This window comes from Musa acuminata, chromosome BXJ3-1 (assembly GCF_036884655.1).
Source record: "Musa acuminata AAA Group cultivar baxijiao chromosome BXJ3-1, Cavendish_Baxijiao_AAA, whole genome shotgun sequence".
NCBI classification, from domain to species: Eukaryota; Viridiplantae; Streptophyta; class Magnoliopsida; order Zingiberales; family Musaceae; genus Musa; species Musa acuminata.
In genome coordinates this window covers 1,055,754-1,078,029 of record NC_088349.1, presented here as the reverse complement: position 1 = coordinate 1,078,029, position 22,276 = coordinate 1,055,754, and the positions used below count along the sequence as shown (strand labels likewise).

The following is a 22,276-nucleotide window of genomic DNA, read 5'->3' as shown; positions in this document are numbered from 1 at the left end:
ATTGTGTCAATGGCATGGGCCACTCATCCTACAGGTCGAACTGTAGGGTGCGTGGCACCAGAGTAGAGTAGAACATGACGTATCATCGAGTAGTCCATTGGCATGTCCATTATAAAGTGTACAGCTATAAAATTATGAATGTTAATCGCCAAGTTCATGCCCATCCCCACACATCATGAATCGATTTAGTATAGCAAACCATTAATTGGGTCAATGAGTCGATAACCCTATCCATGCAAAGTTTCTAAAGTTAGAAAGATCAATTGAATGTGGATGCAGCAACACAGGAGAATCATCATATGGGCCACAGGATTTCTACCTACCCTTACTTGATTGCTACTAAGCAACTACACTCTTCATTCTATGTTCGACAAAAAGAAAAATGATATGAATTCGATGACAATGAGGTTACAAAAAGGAAAAAGAATTGATGATAGGGTCAAGAATATTCTTTGGTCATCACTCGAGAGGGATTTATGATAGGAAGAAACCTAATATAACAATGGAATCTGACACATATCTAAAGAGGGTTAAATTGGTATAATATTGAATTATAATGATTCAAAACATTATTCTTACTCTTCACTACTTGTAAATATAAAGATTTCTTATAGTAGCGTTTCTATGTAAAGAATAATTCTCAGGTAGACTCGATCGATAAGGATTAACCTAAAGATTAAGAAGGGAAAGGAGGGCAAGTTAATTAAGTTTGAATTAGTACCAATTGGGATGTCAAATCCAGCTTGTCAGCACCCAAGATGACGCGGATCGTCCTCTGGTACGAACCCTAAACCGCGTCTGTCATAAGCAACACGGATTAATTATTGGATGCACCTGAAACAAGAAGGCAACAAAGTGAGAGAAACTTACGAGAGATGAAGGGATGACACCTCTCCCACGCGCTCGCTGACCGCGTCCCTGAGTTCAAACAAGATATATATATATATATATATATATATATATATATATTACAAGACTCCAAAATATCCTACTAAATTAGATAAAATTTTTATCTCATTATTACTAAGTACTATTTTATGTGCAGTTAGAAACACGTGATGTCGCCCCGCAGTCACGTGCGCGCCCCGTCGTCGATCGGCCGGTCCGGCGTGATGCATGCTTTCCGGGACGGCCGGGGGCAGTGGATGACCCACGGCTGCCGGCCGCCGCGTTCTGGCGACACATCCTTCGGGTTTGGCCACGCGGATTCGACCGACTCCGTTTTTACCTCCTGCGATACGGGTGGGCCGTCGCTGTCCTCCAACCGAGGTCGTTTCACCCCGATCGACACTCCGAAGAGTTTCGGGCTTGCTCCCGGAGGCACCTCACTCTTCGTGGCTTCTTCCTCCTCTTCCACTTCCTCCGCCGCGGGACCAGGTGGCATCAGCTCTAGCAACGGCGCGGCCGCCTCCTGGCCTTCCACCCCTTCGCCGCGCTCCTGCCGGCCCGACGCGTGCCTTGATATTAGCGTTGCGATCTCCCTGCATAGCTTCTTCATCTGCGCCACCTCGCGGGAGAGCCGTTCGTTCTCCTTCCTCAACCACGCGTTCTCCTCCCCCAGCTCCGCCTCGCCGCGGGGACGCGTCGTGGCCGAGTGGTTCGGCGGCGGCCCGGAGGAGGAATTCGATGACAGCACCTGCTCCTCGCCCGAGTACGTCGACGATCTGGCCCGTCGCACATGCGCTGTCCCCGGGATCGTGGCGGGCGCTAGCGGTGGCGCCGCCGTCGAGATCTTCCTGCGGTGGATGTCTTGAAGCAGGCGCTTCTCGCCTCTCCTGAAGCAATCGTTAGCGAACTCCCATCGATCCGGCACGATCTTCCGAAATCCCTAACAGATCCCCCCAAGAAACCTCAAAAACACATCAAAAAATCGCAAAACAATCGAACATACCCGGGAATTAGACATACATAGGTGTTGAGTTGGCGGACGAAGCTGGAGAAGTTGTTGTGCTTGAAGTACTTAGGGAGGAGGTCGCTCGCGAACTCCGCCGGCCGCCAGACGACGAACGTCGACCCGTCCTCGTTCCACGAGATCACGTCGTCCACCGCGGGGTCGTCCACTAGCTGGTACGTCTTTGTCAGGAATGGCGTCGGCAGCGACCGCTGCTGCCCCTCCGCCGGCTCCGCCGCAAGGGTCATCTTCGCACGCCGCTCGCGAGTCTTCACAGTTCGAAAGGCGACGGGGGAAAGATCTTGAAGCTTTCCAATAGTTTCGGTGGGCAGAGGAGGAATTGTAATGGAGTAAGTGGAATATGATCCAACGGCGACGGATGATTCGGTGGATGGATCAGACCGAGAAGCTTCGATTCGGTTCCTCTTCTCGAAGGTTCGACGACAGTGCGTGCCCGTGGCTGCATATGATGGGTTGAGACGTGGAAGGGGCGGATCTTTTGCAAATATGATTGCATATAAATAATGAAAGGCGGGCGAGGCATGAACACGTCCGGATGTGGAGGGAAAGAGAGACGGGGCAAGGAAGAAGACCGAAAACATAAAACATGTGTAGAATGGATTACATTTACGGCTACTACAAGTCAAATTTGAACATGTGGAAAATTGAATTAGTGGACTTTCTGAAGAACTTGTAAGCAGATGTCATCTTCTTTCATAGGATAAGAATTTGTAAGCAGGAGATAGATAAAGTGGGAAGCTTTTAAAAGTAAGAACCAATGGCCACTGGTCAAAGTTAGGAGCAAAAGCAAAGGCATGGGAAACAGCTTGGTGCAGTCTATAATTAATTTAAGTGAAGCATGAGGAAAGATAAAAGACATCCTGAAGGACATGAATAATCTCACAAGGCTAGTTTTAATGATGTTTAGATGAGCTTTTCTACATCCTTGAAGAAAAATGAGCAGTTTGAAACCAAGAACATACAACTGAAGCCAAGTTCCAGAAAGCCAACTTTAACCCTCTAAGATGGGGTATTGGATCTTCCCAATCATATGGAGGCAGTAACATCAAAAGATGCTCATAAAAGAGAGGCATTCACCACCAAAGAATGATAGTAGTAAGGGCAGGAAGACATTTAATGTCAAGCAACTCATACAGTTGGGGAGCAGAATCAACAGTCAAATGATTGGGAGAAAAGTTCTAGATGCTTGAACTAGGAAGTAAATGACCAAAATACATGTAGCAAACAACAAATCTGCAACTTGTAGCAGTTCATCCAGTTCAGAGACTTGTAATCATCAAAAGGTAGAATGAAAGGGAAAGGATAGATTAATTGAATGGAAAATTTTGTTTCTAAGAGTTATGTACTGCAAGAAAGAAGAGAAGGAAGAATCTTGAACTTCATTTGTAAGGAAAAACATATTGCAGATAGTATTGGCATGATACAACAATCACATGACTGATTAATTATGACATTTTGGTGCATCCATCTCTTAAATTAAACCAGAAAAGTACAGGAGAAAACTTCCTGAGAAGCAGATTGTTTAAACATTTATCTTCTTGATGGATTTCAAGTAATGAATGAACTTTGAATATTCATTTGACGATAACCAAGGAAGTAAGACACACAGAGCCGATCGCAAACAGGAGCTATCAGATGAGAATAGGAAAATCATTAACCAACATTAGAACTATGAAACACAAACTAGGAAAATCATTTACTCGTAGAAAGGAAACATCCACGAGTCGAAGAAACCTGAAACACCAATTAGCAAAAGAGACTTATACATGAAAATTAATCTGTTTGGACAAGCAGAGTCACTTAGATTAGCAATCAAGCCACTGATGATGAAAGATAACAATAAAAGTTGAAAACAGGTACAAACAACATGCCACCAATCAAAAAAAAAAAAAAGGTTGGTAAGTCGATCTCTGTTCAATGCCATAAAAAGAAGCCCCATTCATCCTATCAGCATATCAGAAAGTAGAACTCGATTTCTGCAGAGTCTTAAGAGACCAAGCTGCCCGAGAACTGAGTAGCCAATGAATGGTGATGCTTGACACAGACGTATATCATTAGTCTCCAACTCAATTGCATTTTCTAGAAGCAGAAGAACATTTTTCTTGATCTAATTTGACTCAAGTGGATCTCATCAAAAAATAGATAATTGTAATGATCAGAACAATGACTTAATTCTCCAAATGAAATGATAAAATCAATATGACTTCGATTTTATGACATTTACCCTCTTTTCATTGGTTACCTCATAAGTTGCAACAACAACATGACTTACCTAACAAATGCTGTAAAGCCTTTCATTTTAATTAAAAAGAAAAAATGTTCCAGGAATCATATAGAAAGCTACCTATTGAAAAAGAATGAATGGTAAAGTTCACCAAAATTTTCTACAAAATTAAATCCTCTTAACAGAATATCTTTCCTAACTGCAAGTGTTCTAGATTACAGATATAAAATGGAAAGGGGCACCTGCTCTAGTAGGTTGGTACAATAGCTGCTTGAAAAAGGACAATCAATCTTTCACATTTAAAACATACTAGAAAGATCATCCAGATATAAATTTCCTTTCTTTAGAGATGCTTTACTTTTGAGCAATGAAAGAATAGAAAAAGCAAATAGAGAGAAAACACTTTAGCATTCCTTAGGGTTGCCTCATAAACTATGAAGGGTTTACTCATGTAGAAGCAAGGCTCTAAACTATTGTATTAGGTGTATTGCTGGGTTTCACACAGATCACAAAAAGAGGAACAGGTGAAGACAAGATCATTTGCTTTCTGCACGTGCAATTTCCTAGGATGCAACTCAAGATGTGATACCTTAGGTAATGAAGCAATAATCAATGAGGTGGATTCCTTTTACCTAGATGGCGTTTGGTGTGGCCCAAACATCAAACTTGTAACCATCAAGAATTCTCTGCAGTTGGGATGTTGTAAGTAAACTTTATTAGATCTCTCACCCAAATTAAACTACAATATCCCCATCCCTTTCCCTGTTACACTCACCCCTTCTTCAGATCTATATACTAATGACATATCAACACTTACTGGGTACAAACTGATACTTTCTTTTTTATTATGAAGAAGTTGCATGCTTATTTTGATGATGCCTCTAACATTTCAAAGAAAGGTAATTAGCTTTGTAACTTTAAGTTTTAGTTATTTTCATTTTTTTTTAAATCCTAGATCATCCTTGTCCAAGCTTAATTGTCAAAATTTCAAGCAGCTCCAATCACAGACAGGAAAAGAAAGATATCTTGGTAAAAAATTGTAAGATATTGTGTGCCCATGTTGAATTGGAGACAATACATATGCCAAGAACTCATAAAGCAAACTATTTTGATGATGCCTCTCACATTCAAAGAAAGGTAATTAGCTTTGTAACTTGAAAGTTTTTAGTTCTTTTCTTTTTTTTAAATCCTAGACCATCTTTGTCCAGGCTTAATTCTAAGCGGCTCCAATCACACACAGGAAACAAAAGATATCTTAGTAAAAAAATTGTAAGCAATTGTGTGCCCATGTTGAATTGAAGACAATACATAACCAAAGAACTCATAAAGCAAACTAACCATACAAGGAATGATTGCATTGATGATAAATAAGATAGAAGTGTCAAGCTCCTCAATCGAAATTAAATATCCAATTACTTTAACATTGGTGAGTAACAAATAATCCAACTCCCATCTTTCTGAAGGCAATGTTAAACAAAATAAAAACTCAAATCAAGACACAAACAAGAAACCAAATCGATATAAAGTGAGGATTGACATGGTCAATATGGACCAAGCAAACATAATCCACCAAGCTAAGAACAAAGCTATCTCTTTTACAAGGTCAGAGAAATGCAGAAGATCACCCATGAAAAATAGACCACCAAACAAGTCAGATCTAACCTGAGATAACCCAATCAACAGCAGAACCATAACCGGTGGTGCAAAGAACTGGAGCACCACCAAGCAGAGGTAGTGATTGTGTAGAAAAACTTTTGCTCTCCCGTAATCCATGTCAGGCACCCGGCTAGCGTGCAGCCGCTGATACCAGCTGACCACGGCCTCGTTAAGGTACATTTGAACATTAGGGCGGAGCACCATAAGCTGCAAGACGGCAGAAGCAATGAGAGCCCAAACTCTGAACTCCCTGAACCAGACTGACCCGACCTCACCACCAGCCGGCACCACTGCCACCGGGATCACCCAGAGAAGCGGTGCAGCGGCCGCTGCAAGGACGGCCACGTAGAGGAGAACCTGGTTGAGGGCGCCACACGAGACCACTGCAAGGTCCCACCGGAGCTGATCCGTCCCGAGCCAGAAAGCCCGTGCCGCTCGAGATGCCGGCACGAAGAGCAGCCCCACGAGGACGCCGGCGAGTACCGAAACCGTCGCCTTGGTGGATCCGGCGTCGACCCCGCCCAGCTCGAAATCGAAGAGATAGGGGGAGAGGACGAAGACTATAAGTAGAGCAGAGAGGAAGCCCAAGAAGCCGGCGACAAAGCTCAGTTCCTTCTCCGACCGCTTGGAGGCGGATCGCTCGAGGGAGAGCTTGGAGAGTAGAAGAAGGAGGTGAGCGACAGCGAGAAGTGCGACGGCAGCGACAGTCGTGGCAGCGGGGGAGGGATCGGGAGGAAGAAGGAGACGGAGGATGGCAAGATCTGTGAGAGCGACGGCGGAGGCGACGAAAGCGGCGCGGAAGGAGGGGAAGAGAAGGCGGGTGCGTAGATGGGAATCGGAGAGACGAAGGCGGAGGAGCTGGGCGTTGCCATCGTCAAAGCCAGGAACACGGTGGTGGGAGGCGGAGGAGGATCTGGGCCGGCGCTTGGGATCAGGGGGGGCGTCTGGACCAGAGGGACGGCGAAGGACGGCGCGGAGTCCGTCGCCGCCGGGGTTATCGGGGTGAATGTAGGTGTGGAGGCCGTAAAGGAGGAGGGAGGGGAGACAGAGGGTGATTGAGAGGAGGGCCGCGGCAGCGGAGGCTGCGGCGAGGAGGAAGAGGTGGTCGAAGGGGGAGGCGAGCATGGCGGGCGAGGAGCGGATTAGAGCTCAGAACCGTAGATTGGGTTAAATAGCAAAAAGGGAATCGGGTAGGAAAGGGGCTCTTATGGTCCGTGATCGACTGGTAGTAGAATCTGCTCAAACCAGACCGGCATCATTGTTTCGGACCCGCCGAGGGCCCCACTATGTCCTAGTTTACAGGTAGGTACACTGCTCGTTTGTGCGGGTACAGGTTTTTTTTTTTTGCTGTGAACGAAGAAGTCAATATAATCTCCATCACTACATCATGATTGATTTAAAAAGCATACACAATATATACTGTAATAGAGGATGAATACAAGTGCAATGCAGGTAAATACAAGTAACCAAATTGATTGAAATTTTATACGTAACTCTGGAATGGTACAATTGCTTGCAACCATAGTATTAAGCTGCACACAGTGCATGGAATGGTACCAGACAACACAAATATGGATTACCAAGAAGTTACACAAAAGCCATAATTGAAACTTCTTGGAGATTTGTTTCTTGAAGTAATGATTTAGTAGGTTCGAGTGTGAGAAGATGAACATATCACCTCTGACACCTTCGACTGTTATAGCTCTAAGGACTCCACAACCCTTCGAGCTTGGATTTGTAGAGCAGTTTGTCTCTGCTCTGGATCCAGAGTTGATCCGAACTGGCTTGCTGCCCAAATCAGAGATGCACACTTCTCTCCTAAGCTTCGTCGCATTTCATCGGGTATGTTTGCCAAGGGAGAGTTCTCGGTCTGGTTGACATACCCAACTAGTAGCAGCAGAAACTCCCCACATTTCAACCTGCATCAAGATGTGGAGATAAGTCGTGTAAGCCTACCTAGAAGCTAAATCTCTTAATGTTATAAAGAGCTCCTTACAATTATGATAAACTGATCAAAGATTCTTTTTCTTCATAGATGAAATAAGTTTCATGAACCAACCTAAATGCTAAACCTCATTTCTCTTTATTTACTGTTCTCTTACTAGTCTTTTAGAACATTTGAAAGACTATGGTTCTTCTACTCCCTCCAACCACCTTCAAATTTGCTCCAAATCTTCTTTACCATCTCCGACTTACCCTTGATCCTCTGTCATAGTTTCTCTACCATTCCAGCATTTCAACCAGACCTTAGTCAGCAACAACGAATGATTTATCAGATCCTAGCTACAGTCCCAAGACTTACATCACTCCTTTGATCCCTCATCTTTCTATCCTCTCAAATATGTCAAAAACACCAACATAAACCCTTGAAGATCCAACCTAACCACACACTGAAAATTAAAGGGCTACTAATTTTATGTTCTAACATATCTGTGAAACATGCATAAAAAGAATAAACACATAAAACCCAATAACTGAATCATTTACATTGAAAACATCTTGAAATTGTAGTCACCTGCTACGGTCATGATGACAATGTTCAAGAATGATGGATATAAAAACCTGATTTTAAATGCTTGCATACTTGACCAAGAATCACAGGCATTCTAACCTTGGAGATAAAATTAGAGAAATTGAACACATGTAACAAATGAGAAATTCAGTGAGAACAAGACAATAAACCATAAACTGAGGTGAAAACAAACTAACCTTATGTTTTCATCTGCTTGCTCATCCTTAATAAGATCTGTGACGTTCTCAATTGCATGACATTCCCGAAAATCCTGGGATAAAAAAGTTCGACAAAATGGGATAACTTTATCCATAAACGGGATTGAAGATATGAGAAAAGAATATCATTCATAAGAAACTTTAAACATGATGGTTGTCCTACAGGTGACGCTTGACCTTTCTCTATACAACTCTAGGTTCAAAAAGACCCACTATAACTAAATCACAGTTGTCCTTTTGGAATATGTTACTATGATACACCAAAGGACAAGGAATGCCACCAGCCTACAAAGGACCATGGGGAAGCAAAATATGCTCAGCATGTAGTATCGTACTGTGCCATGCTTTGTATTTGATAATTGTACTTGCATTTGAGCCAGAAACTTAGCAGCGAGATAAACATCATACATCATACCACATAGATTGCCACATTATAACATATAAATTATTATTAATTAGCTTCCTTCTCAAGAGTGGCAAAATTTACATGCTTACCAATAGCCATAACATAGCTCACATGGTACAATCAGACAGAAATTCACGACTTTAAAGAAAAAAAACTTTTTAGCTTCCTAGTGTGATAAAATTCTAGAATACAAAGGATGCACAAAGCAATATAGCAGGGAAATACAAACTAATTTGGCAATCACTTCATAAAGGGGATTTTCCATCAAGGTTGTGGAACTGTTACTTTCTTCTAAAGTTGCTGTAAATTGAATTGTTCCAAGTTTTTCATTCATTTCAATCTAAAGAAAGATGACAACCCAGGGACAGGGAAGCACTTAGAAGTAAACAATTCAAGAAGATACAGTGACATCAATATCATCAGGATATTCAGTCCATTTCATTGAGGTTCAAACATATTGAGTTGACATATGAATGATAAATATCACAAAAGACGAGAGCACAAAATTAAAAAAAAGGATGCTTTTTGGTGAGACTAACTGAAATGAGAAAATTGATTCAGTATTGTTGGCCTCCAAAAGCCTTTAGAGAAGTAAACTAAATGCATGGGACTGACAAGGCAACTAAAATAATCAAGAAAACAAAGGGTGACAAAAAATCATAACATCAATTGTAGCTTAGTCATCACAATTACACTGACAACATAAAACAAATGGAGCAATTTTACTTATTAGGCAAGATTACCGAAAGATTTCCTTCAATGCAAGTATATGAAACACAAGAAATTCAAAAGGCAAGATCCAAAGATCATGTGCCGCATCATGTTAGCCAAGCTTAGCATTGCATGTAGTCTGGTTTTACCATGATAATTTAACATGGATTGGACTATAGGGTATTAGGGATTATTCTTCCTAACCAGGACCAACATTAGGGGAAAATTGAACCTGAACCCTTCCAAGGGAGAGGGAGAGAGAGAGGAATAGCATACCATCTGATTGGATGAAGAATCCAACACTAATGATATTAAAGCGTCCAAGCATGCACCTTGCTCAGTGGTTCCTCGAGTAGATAGTATGTTAGTTAACACCTGCAATCACATTGTTCTTAGCCTTTTACAAGCATTAATATTGTCTTTGTTAAGAAGAACATTTTCATGAACAAATAACATCAATAAGTAGATAAGCAAAAAAATTCAATACTCCTACACAAAGTAGGTTTTTAGATGTCTATTAAATAGAGCATAGAAGCAATATGATAATTTTCTCCTTAATAACTTGGACAAATCCTCTAATAATTGTCAAAAAAGATAGCATAGTCAAGATGTTGAGTATACCGAAAACAATAGAATATGTAGTGACTTGCATATCCAATAGAATGCAGGATGTCATCCTGATGCAGCTAAATTACTTTAAAAAAAAACCTTGTATCAATATCAAATATTTGAAATTTCTTCATTTTGTTGTAAGTAAATAACTATAAGCCTAGAAAGACAACACCACAAAAGAAAAAAGACCTAGGTCAAAGATTTAATTTTTGGAATAATGTAAGAGGATGGTATGATTGATCATATTCTCAGTAAAAATTTGCTCCTCTGGAAGCTTGATAGAATGAACAATCAAAAGCAGAAAAAAAATTAGATTATATTTCAAACACAAGGTAAAAAGCAAAATATAGCAACTCCAGATGCAGAGACTGCAATCTTACTTGGACAAAGACAAAACAAATACCAGTAGCATATGTATCTGGGAGCAAAAAGAGCAACCAAAAGATGGAAAATAGCAGTTCTTGATGGTTACTGTTCATAGCAAATTCCAAGCACCAGACAAACTTCATTGGAACTTCCTATAACTTGGATTAGTAGTCACCACTTAGCAGCAGCACAAAGGTCATAAGTGCTTCCAGAATTAGGTTAGGATAAATAAGGTTCACATTTTATTTCTCATAACTTTACATGGAAAAGTAGAAAAAACTTCATATAGCTATGGGCACATAGCTATATCTAACTACACATACATGCATGAACCAAAATTATTGTAAGACAACATCACAAGTTAGCAACCACTGTCTAGCATGCACTGCACGGTGATCATGATGATATAGATGCATGAGGTAATCAATTCTTGTATATCTATGAAAGAAACTCTCTCTCTCTCTCTCTCTCTCTCTCTCTCTCTCTATCTATTTAGAAGTGGATATAAAATGTCTTACATGAGACTCTATGTACCTCGATTGCCTTATGCTTGTGAGCTAAAGCTGCACTGCCACTATGAAGCAAACAGCATCCTTCCAAAACTCTAAGAGCAATAGCAACTTCAGAATCTGTTGCAGGACTAACTATCTTCATAGGTTCCACTCCAAATATATGACTCAAACTCACAACAGGGTTGTCCTTTGATTGCTGCAACGAATTCTGAAAGAGAACAGGAACCACTGCCACAGAAAAAATAATGTGAATCAGCTAAATCCATTTTTTCTAGATATGTTTTCTGTAAAGAATTAACAATATTTGACATTAAAATTCTGCAGCCAGTAATCTTCTCCAGTAAGGCTAACACATGCCCAGAGATATCCTAGTTATCACAAGATAAGAATGCACATACAGATTCAAAATCAGAACAATAACAACAGAGTAATACTGTAATGGTATATTACTATATTGTTCATATTATTTATTATAAACTGCATGGTTGTCAAACAACTGCTGCCACAAGAAGATTTTCTCATTTGATGCTGCGTAGAACAAGATCTTCTGAATTTGCAAAAACTTCTCCGGACTCTCATGTTCGTGTACTAAAAAATTCTAGCCCAATCTGCTACCAGCACTTTCTGATTTGGAAGGCCCAAGGTTTATTGAGCACTCACATAGTGAAATCTATCTCCTGCATATAAGTAATTCTTTTTCTCAAGAGAGATATGTTCTTTTAGCTTATTTACTATATGATAGGGATAAACTAGATTCATCCTGATTGGGTATTGGAAAATTCAGATCCATATTTGCTTTTAATACATCAGAAAGACATTAATGGATCTTGTATATCATAACCATGTTTATTTAAAATGGATACATGTATGAATCAAATGGACAAGGGATATACAGATTGAAAAGGATTTAGAGTGCATATAGATGTAAATTGCACAGCTATGGTATGTTAATCAACAAACGCAATTCAGGCACGAACTCAAATCTATCAATCATACTTCTTGCACAGGAAGTCTTCAAAGAGAATATCATGACAAAATAACAATGAGAAGAAGAGAGTAGACCATATCATGAAACAGCAGGAAACCCATTTTTGGATAACTATATGGCAGCTGATGAGAAAATTTACTAGTATATATTTCTATTTTAATCCCACATACCCATCTCACATCCACATTTATCGTCGTTAATCTTTCTCATATGATCTTTCTTAATTTTGTATATTTGTGAGATTGCCCAATTTTAATATGATCCTGCGAACCTAGGTCAGGAACAACCTGTCAAACCTTGAAACTCAACTTTTTAGAGGGTCATGTGAACTTGGTTGAGTTTAACCAATTTCGATCAGGTCCTTTCGATTACAGTTGATATGGCAAATCTCAATGCTTCAGGACATTTGAAATCTCTATTGGGTTTCAGTCATTCTTTGTTCAAAGACTAATTTTATCAGTTCCAAACTAGTATTACCAGTTTGTACTAGATTTCAACTAGTTCCTGCTATCCTTCATTTTTTTTAAACCCATTTGATTCATAAGCATTTAAAGAAATGTGAACTGACTATCCAATTTAGCCAGTGATCTAGGCCATACCAAATCTAAATTCTGCACATCATCATGAACCTAATATGATCCTTTGAACCCAATCAACTGTCAAATATTACATACCATAATGCATACCCAGCCACACATGGGCCTCTTTTTTAGGTTCAAATGACAAAAGTATGAAGAATTGCATATGAACATGCAAAGTTCTGATGCAAATTTAGTCTTCATGAGGACCTATCACGCAGAAATAAATGGAAACTTCTGTACTTTCCATAGGCATATTTCATTCCTAATATTTCATTGTCTCCACACTACATCATTAGTCGAATATTCAAATTCTATGATATATCATAAACTTCAATGATATTTCAATAACTTTTGCTTAACATATCCAAATCCTTCAACTATTACTTTCTATGTCCATGCTTGTATTCCAGAAGAAGGTCACACCTGCCTTTATTTATTGAGTGATTTCATGTGTTTAATTAGGAGCTTCGTAGACAATATTAATCTATGCTCAAGATCTAGATCAAAGATCACTTGTAGATTGGCATGGCTTAGAATGTCTTGTTGTGATAGAAAGGTATCAACACGTGTTGAGTAGAGCCTTGGTTTTGTCGACACATAAATGACAACAACAAACACAAAACACAGTAATGTCCTGACTATTTGGGATAGTACCAAAGATTACAATTTCAATCTGTGCCGGTGTACCGAAGCCTGCTCGGTACAATACATACCAAGGCGAAACTGACGGTACACAAGGGCATACCGACGATACGCCTAAAATCATTTAAAAAAACCTTCAAAAATACCTGAAAAATAGAAAAAAGTTACATTATGGTTTTTAAGTTAGAAATAAATATAAATTTAGTATAATTTTAGCAAAAAAAGTGTAAATTAGGAAAGAATAGTGTCACATATCTTTTTCAAACTTTAAGGAGTAGCTTTGTGGTATGTTCCGGATTATCCTTCTATTAATAACCTTAAGTGTCTAATTTTGAAAAAAATGTCTAATTTGACCTATAAAGATTTGACCTATTAAAGATTTGCCCTATTCAAAAAAATGCATGAAATATAAAGATTTGACCTATTAAGTGTCTAACTTAAAAAAAAAACCAATATTAAACACACTAATCACAACATTAAAGAACTTAATTACTCCCTAATTAATACTATTTTACCATCAAAAACATATCAAATAACATATTAAACATTAAGTCATATACTATATAGAATAGGCTTAATAATCACATAAATTAATAAAAATCTAGAAAGAGAATACATACATCTTGACTAGAGTGTTCTTCCTTTTAATCCTCCTAAATTAACCTGCTAAATTTGATCCAATCCATAAATCGTAGTTTTGTTAAGTTTAGGAGAGTAAAAATATGAGAACAAGAAAGAGATAGTGAAAAAGAGTTTGAGAGAGCTTAAGAGATTGAGAGAGTGGAAGTAAGTTGAAAGAGAGGGGAGAAAAGAGTTTAAAAACTCTTTTCTAAGCCTCAAATGGTCAAATTGACCATTTGAAATAGGGCAATCTCAGCCCTTGATCAGTAACAATCGAAATCCAATCGTTACCGACGGGTACAAGTCGATAATGATCGGATTTTGATCGTTACCGCCCAATACAGACCCTGTATCACCCGATATGAGGTCAAGTGACCAGTACCGCCTGGTAGAGGGCAGTCCACATACCAATATCCTATCGAACCGAAATACACGCCCGTACCAAAACCTTGGATAGTACATGGATTTTTCCCACAATTAAGCTTTTTTAGAATGATATGACCAGTAAACTAAGGGCAGACAAATATCTTTATAATTTTGATAAGGCTTTCTTATGTCTTCTTCTACCTCTCTTCACAAGACAAATCTCAATCAACTCATCTCATGTAACTAAAGAACATATACGTGTACCTTGAACATGTCAATACCATCTTCATGAATGTCAACGTTCCATATTTTCTCTATGCATCAGCATAGTGTCATATGACAATTTACGATGGAAACTATGTTTAATATGATGTGCTTAATCTTGATCACTAACACTATAAAACCTCAGTCAAAAGTCACATGGTTCAATTCTTGCAATCTAAGGTGAGGCTACGATCCCTTATCCTTCTACCCATTGAAGCTCATGCGGATATATTAACATCCTTCCATTTGTAAATCTTCAAAACCAATTAAGTTTTATATCTTATTTTGCAAGAACCTTTTTTCTTAAACGATGTCTTTTCTTCTTAGTAACTTGATCATAAATATCATGATGCCTGATTTCTACCATTTAATGACAGGTTCCTGATCATAGTCTTCTCAATGACAGTCATCTCCTCCTACCTTCTTTGAAATAGAATAGACTCTAATATCTTTCCTGGTCATTTCTGCTATTTGATGCCAGGTTCCTGATCATAGTCTTCTCAATGACAGCCATTTCCTCCTACATTCTTTGAAATAGAGTAGGCTCTAATATCTTTCTTTATAAGCTCAAACATTTCAACAATTTTCCATCATTCATTCACAATTTTCTATCACTCTAGCAGCTCCTAAATTTTTCTTGATATATCTCTGATTTGACCACAAGTGTCTAAACGCATTCACAAAGCTAAAATAATCTGTTTGTTTAAATTTTGGACCTCCTTGTATTTCATGGGTCTAATTCTATTTGAAAATTGTTATCAATGGTACTGAAAACTGACATAAACAACTCTTAATTTCTTTCCTTATGTGGTTATTATGAACAGTTATTACACAGTAGAACAGAAGGATAAAAGCCTCTCATGCCTTACACTGGATTTATGGGTTGTACTTTTCTGGATGGCCCATTAGGATCGAACATACAGGATAATTGACCTGTTGCAATTGGTCTACAAGGATCTCACATCCCAATTCCATGACCATATATACCTGTTTCATGAAATGCACCAAAGCCAAAGTAACCCATTGGAGAAGATAAATAAGCTCCAAAAGATCCAGATACAATTTGCTCCATTTATAGCAGAGAAATTCAAGATCTATATACAACTGATGCCGCAGGCCGTCCCACATTTTATACATTAATCCTTTTGCACAACAGGATAGAAACCAATCATTATGCTTTACTTTTAACATGATAGCACTAGCGTCTCCATTTCATCTGGTCATTCCTCAAATAGATCGCATTTGGAATGCACTTAATGCCTACACAATGTAACCCTACGAATATCATCACCTTCATCTATGACTAGTGTAGAAGCAATTGTCTCCAGTGTAAATTCATAATTACTTGTCGCTTCTTGTCAAGTTTCGAGTAAGACATTATACCTTCGATCGGTAGACTTTTTCCTCTTCCTTCGTATGCTTAATAAAACTTTGATTTCCATAATAAGTCCAGAAATCAAATAACATAACATCGTCGATTATAGCTCATATGGTGTATGCATCAGGATCGGAACCCTAGATAGCTGCGATTCACAAAGAGAGACATCAAAAGGGCGGACCTCGGAGTTCGGGAATGGTTTGGGAGTGACGGAAAAGGCGGATGGACTCGTCGGAGCCGGCGATGGATCTGAAGAACTTGAGGAGGTTCCGAAGGCCTCTGGTCCGGAGGAAGGAGAAGTCGGCCATGGCGTCGCGGAGGCCGGAGCGGAGGGCCAGCGTCACGTCCCGGTAAAGCCTCCGACGGTTCATGGCGGAGACTAGCTCCTCCACCGCCGCCTCGTCCGCCGGCGCGATCGGCGGATGCGGAGGCGGGGGGCCGGACCCCGACTCCTCCTCCTCCCGGTGGGCGCTGCTGCCCTCCGCCTCCTTCATCCGACTCATAGTTGCGGTTCTGTTCCGCCAATTCCCAGAATCCCATTTCGGCTCCTCTTAAGAGTTCGAACTTCCTTCCGATTCGACCCGGACCGGCCGGTTCAAATAAACCGATCAACCGGAACCTCTTACATGAATCTTTTATCGCAACAAAATTAAGAAAAATTAATTTTTTATTTCTATTTTTTTATTAAATTTTTTTATTTTTTAAATTAATTATGTATTGTTCTTTTAATTGATTATTTTTAATATTTCAACTGTTGTACTTTCAAAAATTATATTATGACTTATAGAAGTAAAATACTTAATCTCATTTCTTCTTACTTTATTAACAAAAATATCTTATAATTTATCACTGAATACGTATTGATTTTATCTCATTTCTGTATTTCCATCGACATAATCGATAAGTAAAAAAAGAAATAAAATTAAATATTTTATTTTCATAAATATAAAAATTTTAATATAATTTTTAAAAATATAAAAAATTAAGATACTAAAGATAATTAATTATATGAGATGACATATAATTAATTTTTTTTATATTTACAGATCAATTCAAGTTTATAATGGATTTAAATAGGAATAAACATCTCATTTAACCACATAATTGATGAGATAAAAGAAAAGCCAGTCAATGAGCACAGCAGTGTGATGAGCTGCAAAGCAGCAGTCATCACCGTCCTCTTTCTTCCTCCTCAATGGATGGTACATTCCCCGAACCACCAGAAACGTTGCCGACTAATCTCTCATTGGAGCTCCTGCAACCCATGGTTGCAGCCAAGTCGTCCACCGCCACCTTCATCACATCCTTCCTCACTCCTATATCAGTGATGTATCGGCCTGCACAATACGCCCCGGCAGTGACGGCGGCCATGCCCACAGGCCCCGCCGCCAGCAGCTTGAACGGCGTCGAGAACAGAGCAGCCAGAGGAACACCAAGGAACGACGCCGCCTGCCCGCTCCTCCCCACCCCCAGCTCCTCCAGCAACAGCAGACCGGTCTTGCAGTAGAGAACGAAGTTCTCGCGGTTGTTCTCGAACACATCATAGCTACCGAACCCGTTATGGAGCAGATGCATCGCTCGGTCGATCACCGAGTCGTTGGCGAGGAAGACCGAGGGGGGACTCCGTACTCGAAGCGGTAGAGGGCGCCGTTGCCGAGGAAGCAATCCAAGCAGCAGAGGATGACTCCACTGTCGGGTTGGCGGAATCCGCAGTCAGGGAAGGTTGGGCAGATTGCAGAAGCTGCCGAGCTCGAACCGAAAGAAGAATCCTTCTTGCGGGTGAAGTGAACCACTTTGCTTCCTCCGACATAAATGCCTGCATGATTGAGTTGCTTGTGATGATTAGGAGAGAGGATTAGGTATTTAGGTAGTCCTTTGACGAGAAGTAAATGGGGTTCTGATGTGATATCACACCAAACACTGCAGTGCAGTCCAACTAACCTCCACCTTTAGGTTACAAATAATAAAATGAAAACAAATTATAAAAATCATTTTTCCACCATTATGTAAAAAAAAAAAAGAAAATACAACAAATTAAAAATCATTTTAGCAAAAAAAATACTAAATTAGGAATCAGAAAATAAAAAAATGAAATATCACCTTTAGATTAAAGATAAAAATAAAATCAAACAAATTTGAAATTTTGTTTTTGCACCATTAGCTTAAAAATAAGGAAGTAAAAATAAATTAAAATTAATGCTGCAAAATAATTATAACAAATTAGATATAAGAAAATAAAAATAAGATTTTAAAAAGTATTTTCCACGTTTAGATTAAAATTAAAATTAAGAAATATAAATGCCTGCATGATTGAGTTGCTTGTGATGATTAGAAGAGAGGATTAGGTATTTAGGTAGTCCTTTGACAATAAGTAAATGGGGTTCTGATGTGATATCACACCAAACACTGCAGTGCAGTCCAACTAACCTCCACCTTTAGGTTACAAATAATAAAATGAAAACAAATTATAAAAATCATTTTTCCACCATTATGTAAAAAAAAGAAAATACAACAAATTAAAAATCATTTTAGCAAAAAAAATACTAAATTAGGAATAAGAAAATAAAAAAATGAAATATCACCTTTAGATTAAAGATAAAAATAAAATCAAACAAATTTGAAATTTTGTTTTTGCACCATTAGCTTAAAAATAAGGAAGTAAAAATAAATTAAAATTAATGCTGCAAAATAATTATAACAAATTAGATATAAGAAAATAAAAATAAGATTTTAAAAAGTATTTTCCACGTTTAGATTAAAATTAAGAAATACAAAGTTAGGTGGCGTCGCCCGGACTCGAACCGGAGACCTTCAGTGTGTTAGACTGACGTGATAACCAACTACACCACGACACCTTGTTGTATGTGTTCTCCAGAGTTTATAGATATACTAATAATATTTCTTATTGGGATCTGAAATAACTATTCATCGAATGATTTCAGTATTTGCTTAGATAAAAGTCTTAAAATCTATATGGATTATTCAAACATATTGTTTGAAAGATATCGTTAATGTCTCAATCAGTTCAATATGATTTTAACCCGTGTACGTAGGAATATCTAAGGTATGATCGAGATCTTTTGAAATATAAATGTCAGTCTTTCGATACTACATGCGCATGAAGATTAAGGTCATATGAGTTTTTTTTTTATCTAGTCTCTCTAACATCTAAGTTAATAACCCGAGAAGGTGAATGTTATCACAAATGGTAAAACTGATCCTCCCTTCGAAATTATGTTAAAAGTGAGTTTTTATATATAATTGTATAATGATAAAATATTACGTCGAGAGATAACCGTTAACCGCTTCTAACAAATTGTCTGTGTCCTTTTGTTACCAATGCGACAGGTCTTATCTCCCCTATGATAACTTAATCATCATATGAAGGTCACATGTTTAATGATAATTGATAGATAATAATCCTCCGTCACCCATCAACCATCATTTCTAGACCTAATGATATAGGATAATGTCAACGAAAATTAAAATTTTAGAAATAATTTAGTCACTTTATATAATAATTTTATTTTATTTTATGTATAAAAGATAAGTAGTGGAAAGGAGTTTTGATCTCCGAATTTACTATCAACAATCAAGTCTTTTACTATATAAACTATTTAATATATTAAAAAATATGAGATAAGATTTTAAATCCTCATATTTTCATAAGTGGATTTAGATAATCAAACAAATTTGTTAATAAATGTGGTCCAAATAGTTTTTGAACATAAAGATGTTTTGCTTTGACATCACCTTAATCAAGAATATTCTTTATTAATATAATATTTTTCCTATGATATAATCTTAAATTTTTTAAATTAATATCATTGCATCTATAAGTTAAAACTAGTAGATGAGATATATTATAATTTATATTCTTAAAAGTATGACTTATGAAAAATTGAGTTCTACTAGGACATAAAGCTAACTTTAGTCGGTTGTGAATATTAAAATTATTAAAAATATTTATATACATGAGATAAAATAATATTCTAAGATGATAGTCTCATATCAAAAGAGTCATATTACATATATTACATTAGCTTATAATATTTTGTGTTGAATTGATGATAGTCTAACCTCATATATATTTACAATGGTTAGAATAACTCAAACTAGAAATTACAAAATTTATGACAAAAGTGAGATTATATTTCTAATTGGATTGATTTTTTTTTTCTAATTGCAAGATGTCTGTGAATCAAATATCAAAATATCAAAGGTGAGACGAAAGTGAAGACATCCTATGGTCATAGCCCTCACCAGATTCATCCTCTCCACTAAAGTAAATGCTATTAAGGTGTAGTGAGCTATTACAAAGATTTGGATTTGAGAGTCACTTACAAGGAATGGTTTGAAGCACATCAGATGTTTCCATGGCCATTGATAATTGAAGCCTTCAGATTATGCTTCAATTTGGCATTAAATTGTGAAGGATAGTGTAGTTTATGATACAAGTAATGGAACCAATTAAAGTCAAGCAAAATGCACAAAAAGCAGCCCTTCCATCTGATCATTGCAATGTGACTTTGAAGCTGATATACAAAGAATCAGTTCTAATGTTCCATCACATTTATGTATTACTTACATAAGCGAATGAAATCAGTTCCCCAAAAAATTAGAGTTTGACAAATAAAAAGACTTCAATGGTCAAATTTTTTTTTTTCATAAACTTTAGTTTTTTTTATCTGACAAAATTGGTCAGTCAATATGTTATTATAAAGGATTGGTTAGTCCAACTGATAAGGATTTGTTAGATTATCACTTACTATAATATATTTTTTAAAATTATCGTAAGGTTTAAGATTCGAATCCTATATATATATATATATATATATATATATATATATATATATATATATATATATATGTTAATAATAGTTATGTATAAGTCAAGGAGGAGAGGAGGAGAGTGACTCTAAATCATTTAATTTTTTTTTTGCTATTTTTGCCGTGTGCAAATCTTATCAAGATTGAGAAGTTGGACTCAAAAGATGGGATGTTTCCTCTTAAAATATGCAAATATATGCTTTAATTATGATGAATATTTGTAAATAGTTATTTAGGATGCATTTGGTTCAAGAAAATTAATTTATATAAAATAATGTATTATATTTAAGAAAAAATTAAAAATTATCCCTATAATTAGATGACCTAAGTGAAGAGAATAATCAGTTTGTCAATCACAATAATTCTTCATTTATCCTAATGATATTAGTTTTACTAATAAAAATATTAAAAATAAATAAATTTAACATTCGGATGATGACGGACGATAGCATTGCTAGCGCTGATGTGATGTAGTTGTTGAGCAATCTTTTCATCGCTCTGTATTTGTGTCGGTGCTTTCTCACCACGTAATTGAAGTCTGCTACCGAAGCCATCGTGGAGATTCATCGCCTATCAAAGCAAGACTCGAAGATGTGCCACCACTTATCCATGGCCCAAGAGAATGCCACCACTGCTCTCCTCAACTTCTCCATCTCCGCCCATGCAGTACTCATGTGCACCTTGAGCATCCTTGATACCCTCATTGTCGCTCTCCCCCTCCTCTCCCTTGTTGCTTCCCAACACGTTGCCACAACATTTTACAGTAACATTTTTGCCTTACTCTTCCCAATCACACTCACCCTGCTGTCACCACTGGCCAGAGGGAAGTTTGCCACCTTCACTCCCTCTACATCCATCATGTCCCCCACCACTCTTTGTTAGGTTTAGCAACGTAATCGTAGCATTTTCCCTTACCCTCCTACTCCCCTCAACCACCATATCTACTAGGACATTGATGTCATCCACCGTGAGGGCTCTGGCCGACGACAATAGTAGGGTGGGCGTGAGGGAGAAGAGTAAGGCAGAGATGTTGCTATAAAGGGTTGCAGCAACGTACTAGGCAGCGATAAAGAAGAGGAGGCAGAGGGCGATAATGAGAGCATTGAGGATGCTCAAGGTGCACATGAATGCCTTATGGGTGGAGATGAGGAGGGCATCAACGACATTCTCTTGGGCCGCGAACGAGTGGTGGTGTGGTGGTTGAGGAGGCGAGTGACAAGGAGGGACATGGCATTAGCACTGGTGAGGGGGGTACACATCTCTAAGTCTTGCTTCAATAGACGATGGATCTCCATGATGACTTCGACAATGGACTTTGATTCTGTAGTGATGGAGCGCTGATGTAGATGCAGAGCAATGAAATTGTTGCTTTACAATTTCGTTAACGTCAGTGTGAGCGACACCACCATCCGCCACCACCAGAATATTAAATTTACCTTTTTATCTTTTATTTTTATATGTTTATTAGTAAAATTAT

At 38.1% G+C, this 22,276-nt stretch overlaps 3 protein-coding genes, 1 non-coding gene and 1 pseudogene across 5 annotated transcripts; all 5 read right to left on the bottom strand.

Moving 5' to 3' along the window:
* Positions 1-996: 996 nt before the first annotated feature.
* On the bottom strand, positions 997-5,362 carry LOC135628940 (heat stress transcription factor B-2b-like). Its single transcript, XM_065135955.1, has 2 exons — positions 1,909-5,362; positions 997-1,828 (listed from the first exon to the last, which is right to left on the bottom strand). Exons 1-2 carry the CDS (start codon positions 2,491-2,493, stop codon positions 1,073-1,075), a joined length of 1,341 nt encoding a protein of 446 aa, XP_064992027.1. The 5' UTR covers positions 2,494-5,362; the 3' UTR covers positions 997-1,072.
* Positions 5,363-5,509: 147 nt separating this feature from the next.
* On the bottom strand, positions 5,510-7,056 carry LOC135628941 (uncharacterized). 2 transcript variants are annotated; one of them, XM_065135957.1, is made up of 2 exons: positions 6,150-7,056; positions 5,510-5,999 (listed from the first exon to the last, which is right to left on the bottom strand). In XM_065135957.1, exons 1-2 carry the CDS (start codon positions 6,915-6,917, stop codon positions 5,628-5,630), a joined length of 1,140 nt encoding a protein of 379 aa, XP_064992029.1. In that variant the 5' UTR covers positions 6,918-7,056; the 3' UTR covers positions 5,510-5,627. The 2 variants fall into 2 exon arrangements, with proteins under 2 accessions (XP_064992029.1, XP_064992028.1); XM_065135956.1 differs by having other exon boundaries at positions 5,510-7,051.
* A 193-nt stretch (positions 7,057-7,249) lies between these two features.
* On the bottom strand, positions 7,250-16,512 carry LOC135628942 (uncharacterized). The gene is made up of 5 exons (XM_065135958.1): positions 16,151-16,512; positions 11,152-11,357; positions 9,916-10,014; positions 8,502-8,575; positions 7,250-7,711 (listed from the first exon to the last, which is right to left on the bottom strand). Exons 1-5 carry the CDS (start codon positions 16,470-16,472, stop codon positions 7,489-7,491), a joined length of 924 nt encoding a protein of 307 aa, XP_064992030.1. The 5' UTR covers positions 16,473-16,512; the 3' UTR covers positions 7,250-7,488.
* Positions 16,513-17,043: 531 nt separating this feature from the next.
* LOC135628294 (protein LEAD-SENSITIVE 1-like) lies at positions 17,044-21,503 on the bottom strand (annotated as a pseudogene).
* On the bottom strand, positions 18,751-18,824 carry TRNAV-AAC (transfer RNA valine (anticodon AAC)). The gene has a single exon. It is a non-coding gene; the product is annotated as a tRNA-Val (tRNA).
* Positions 21,504-22,276: the final 773 nt, after the last annotated feature.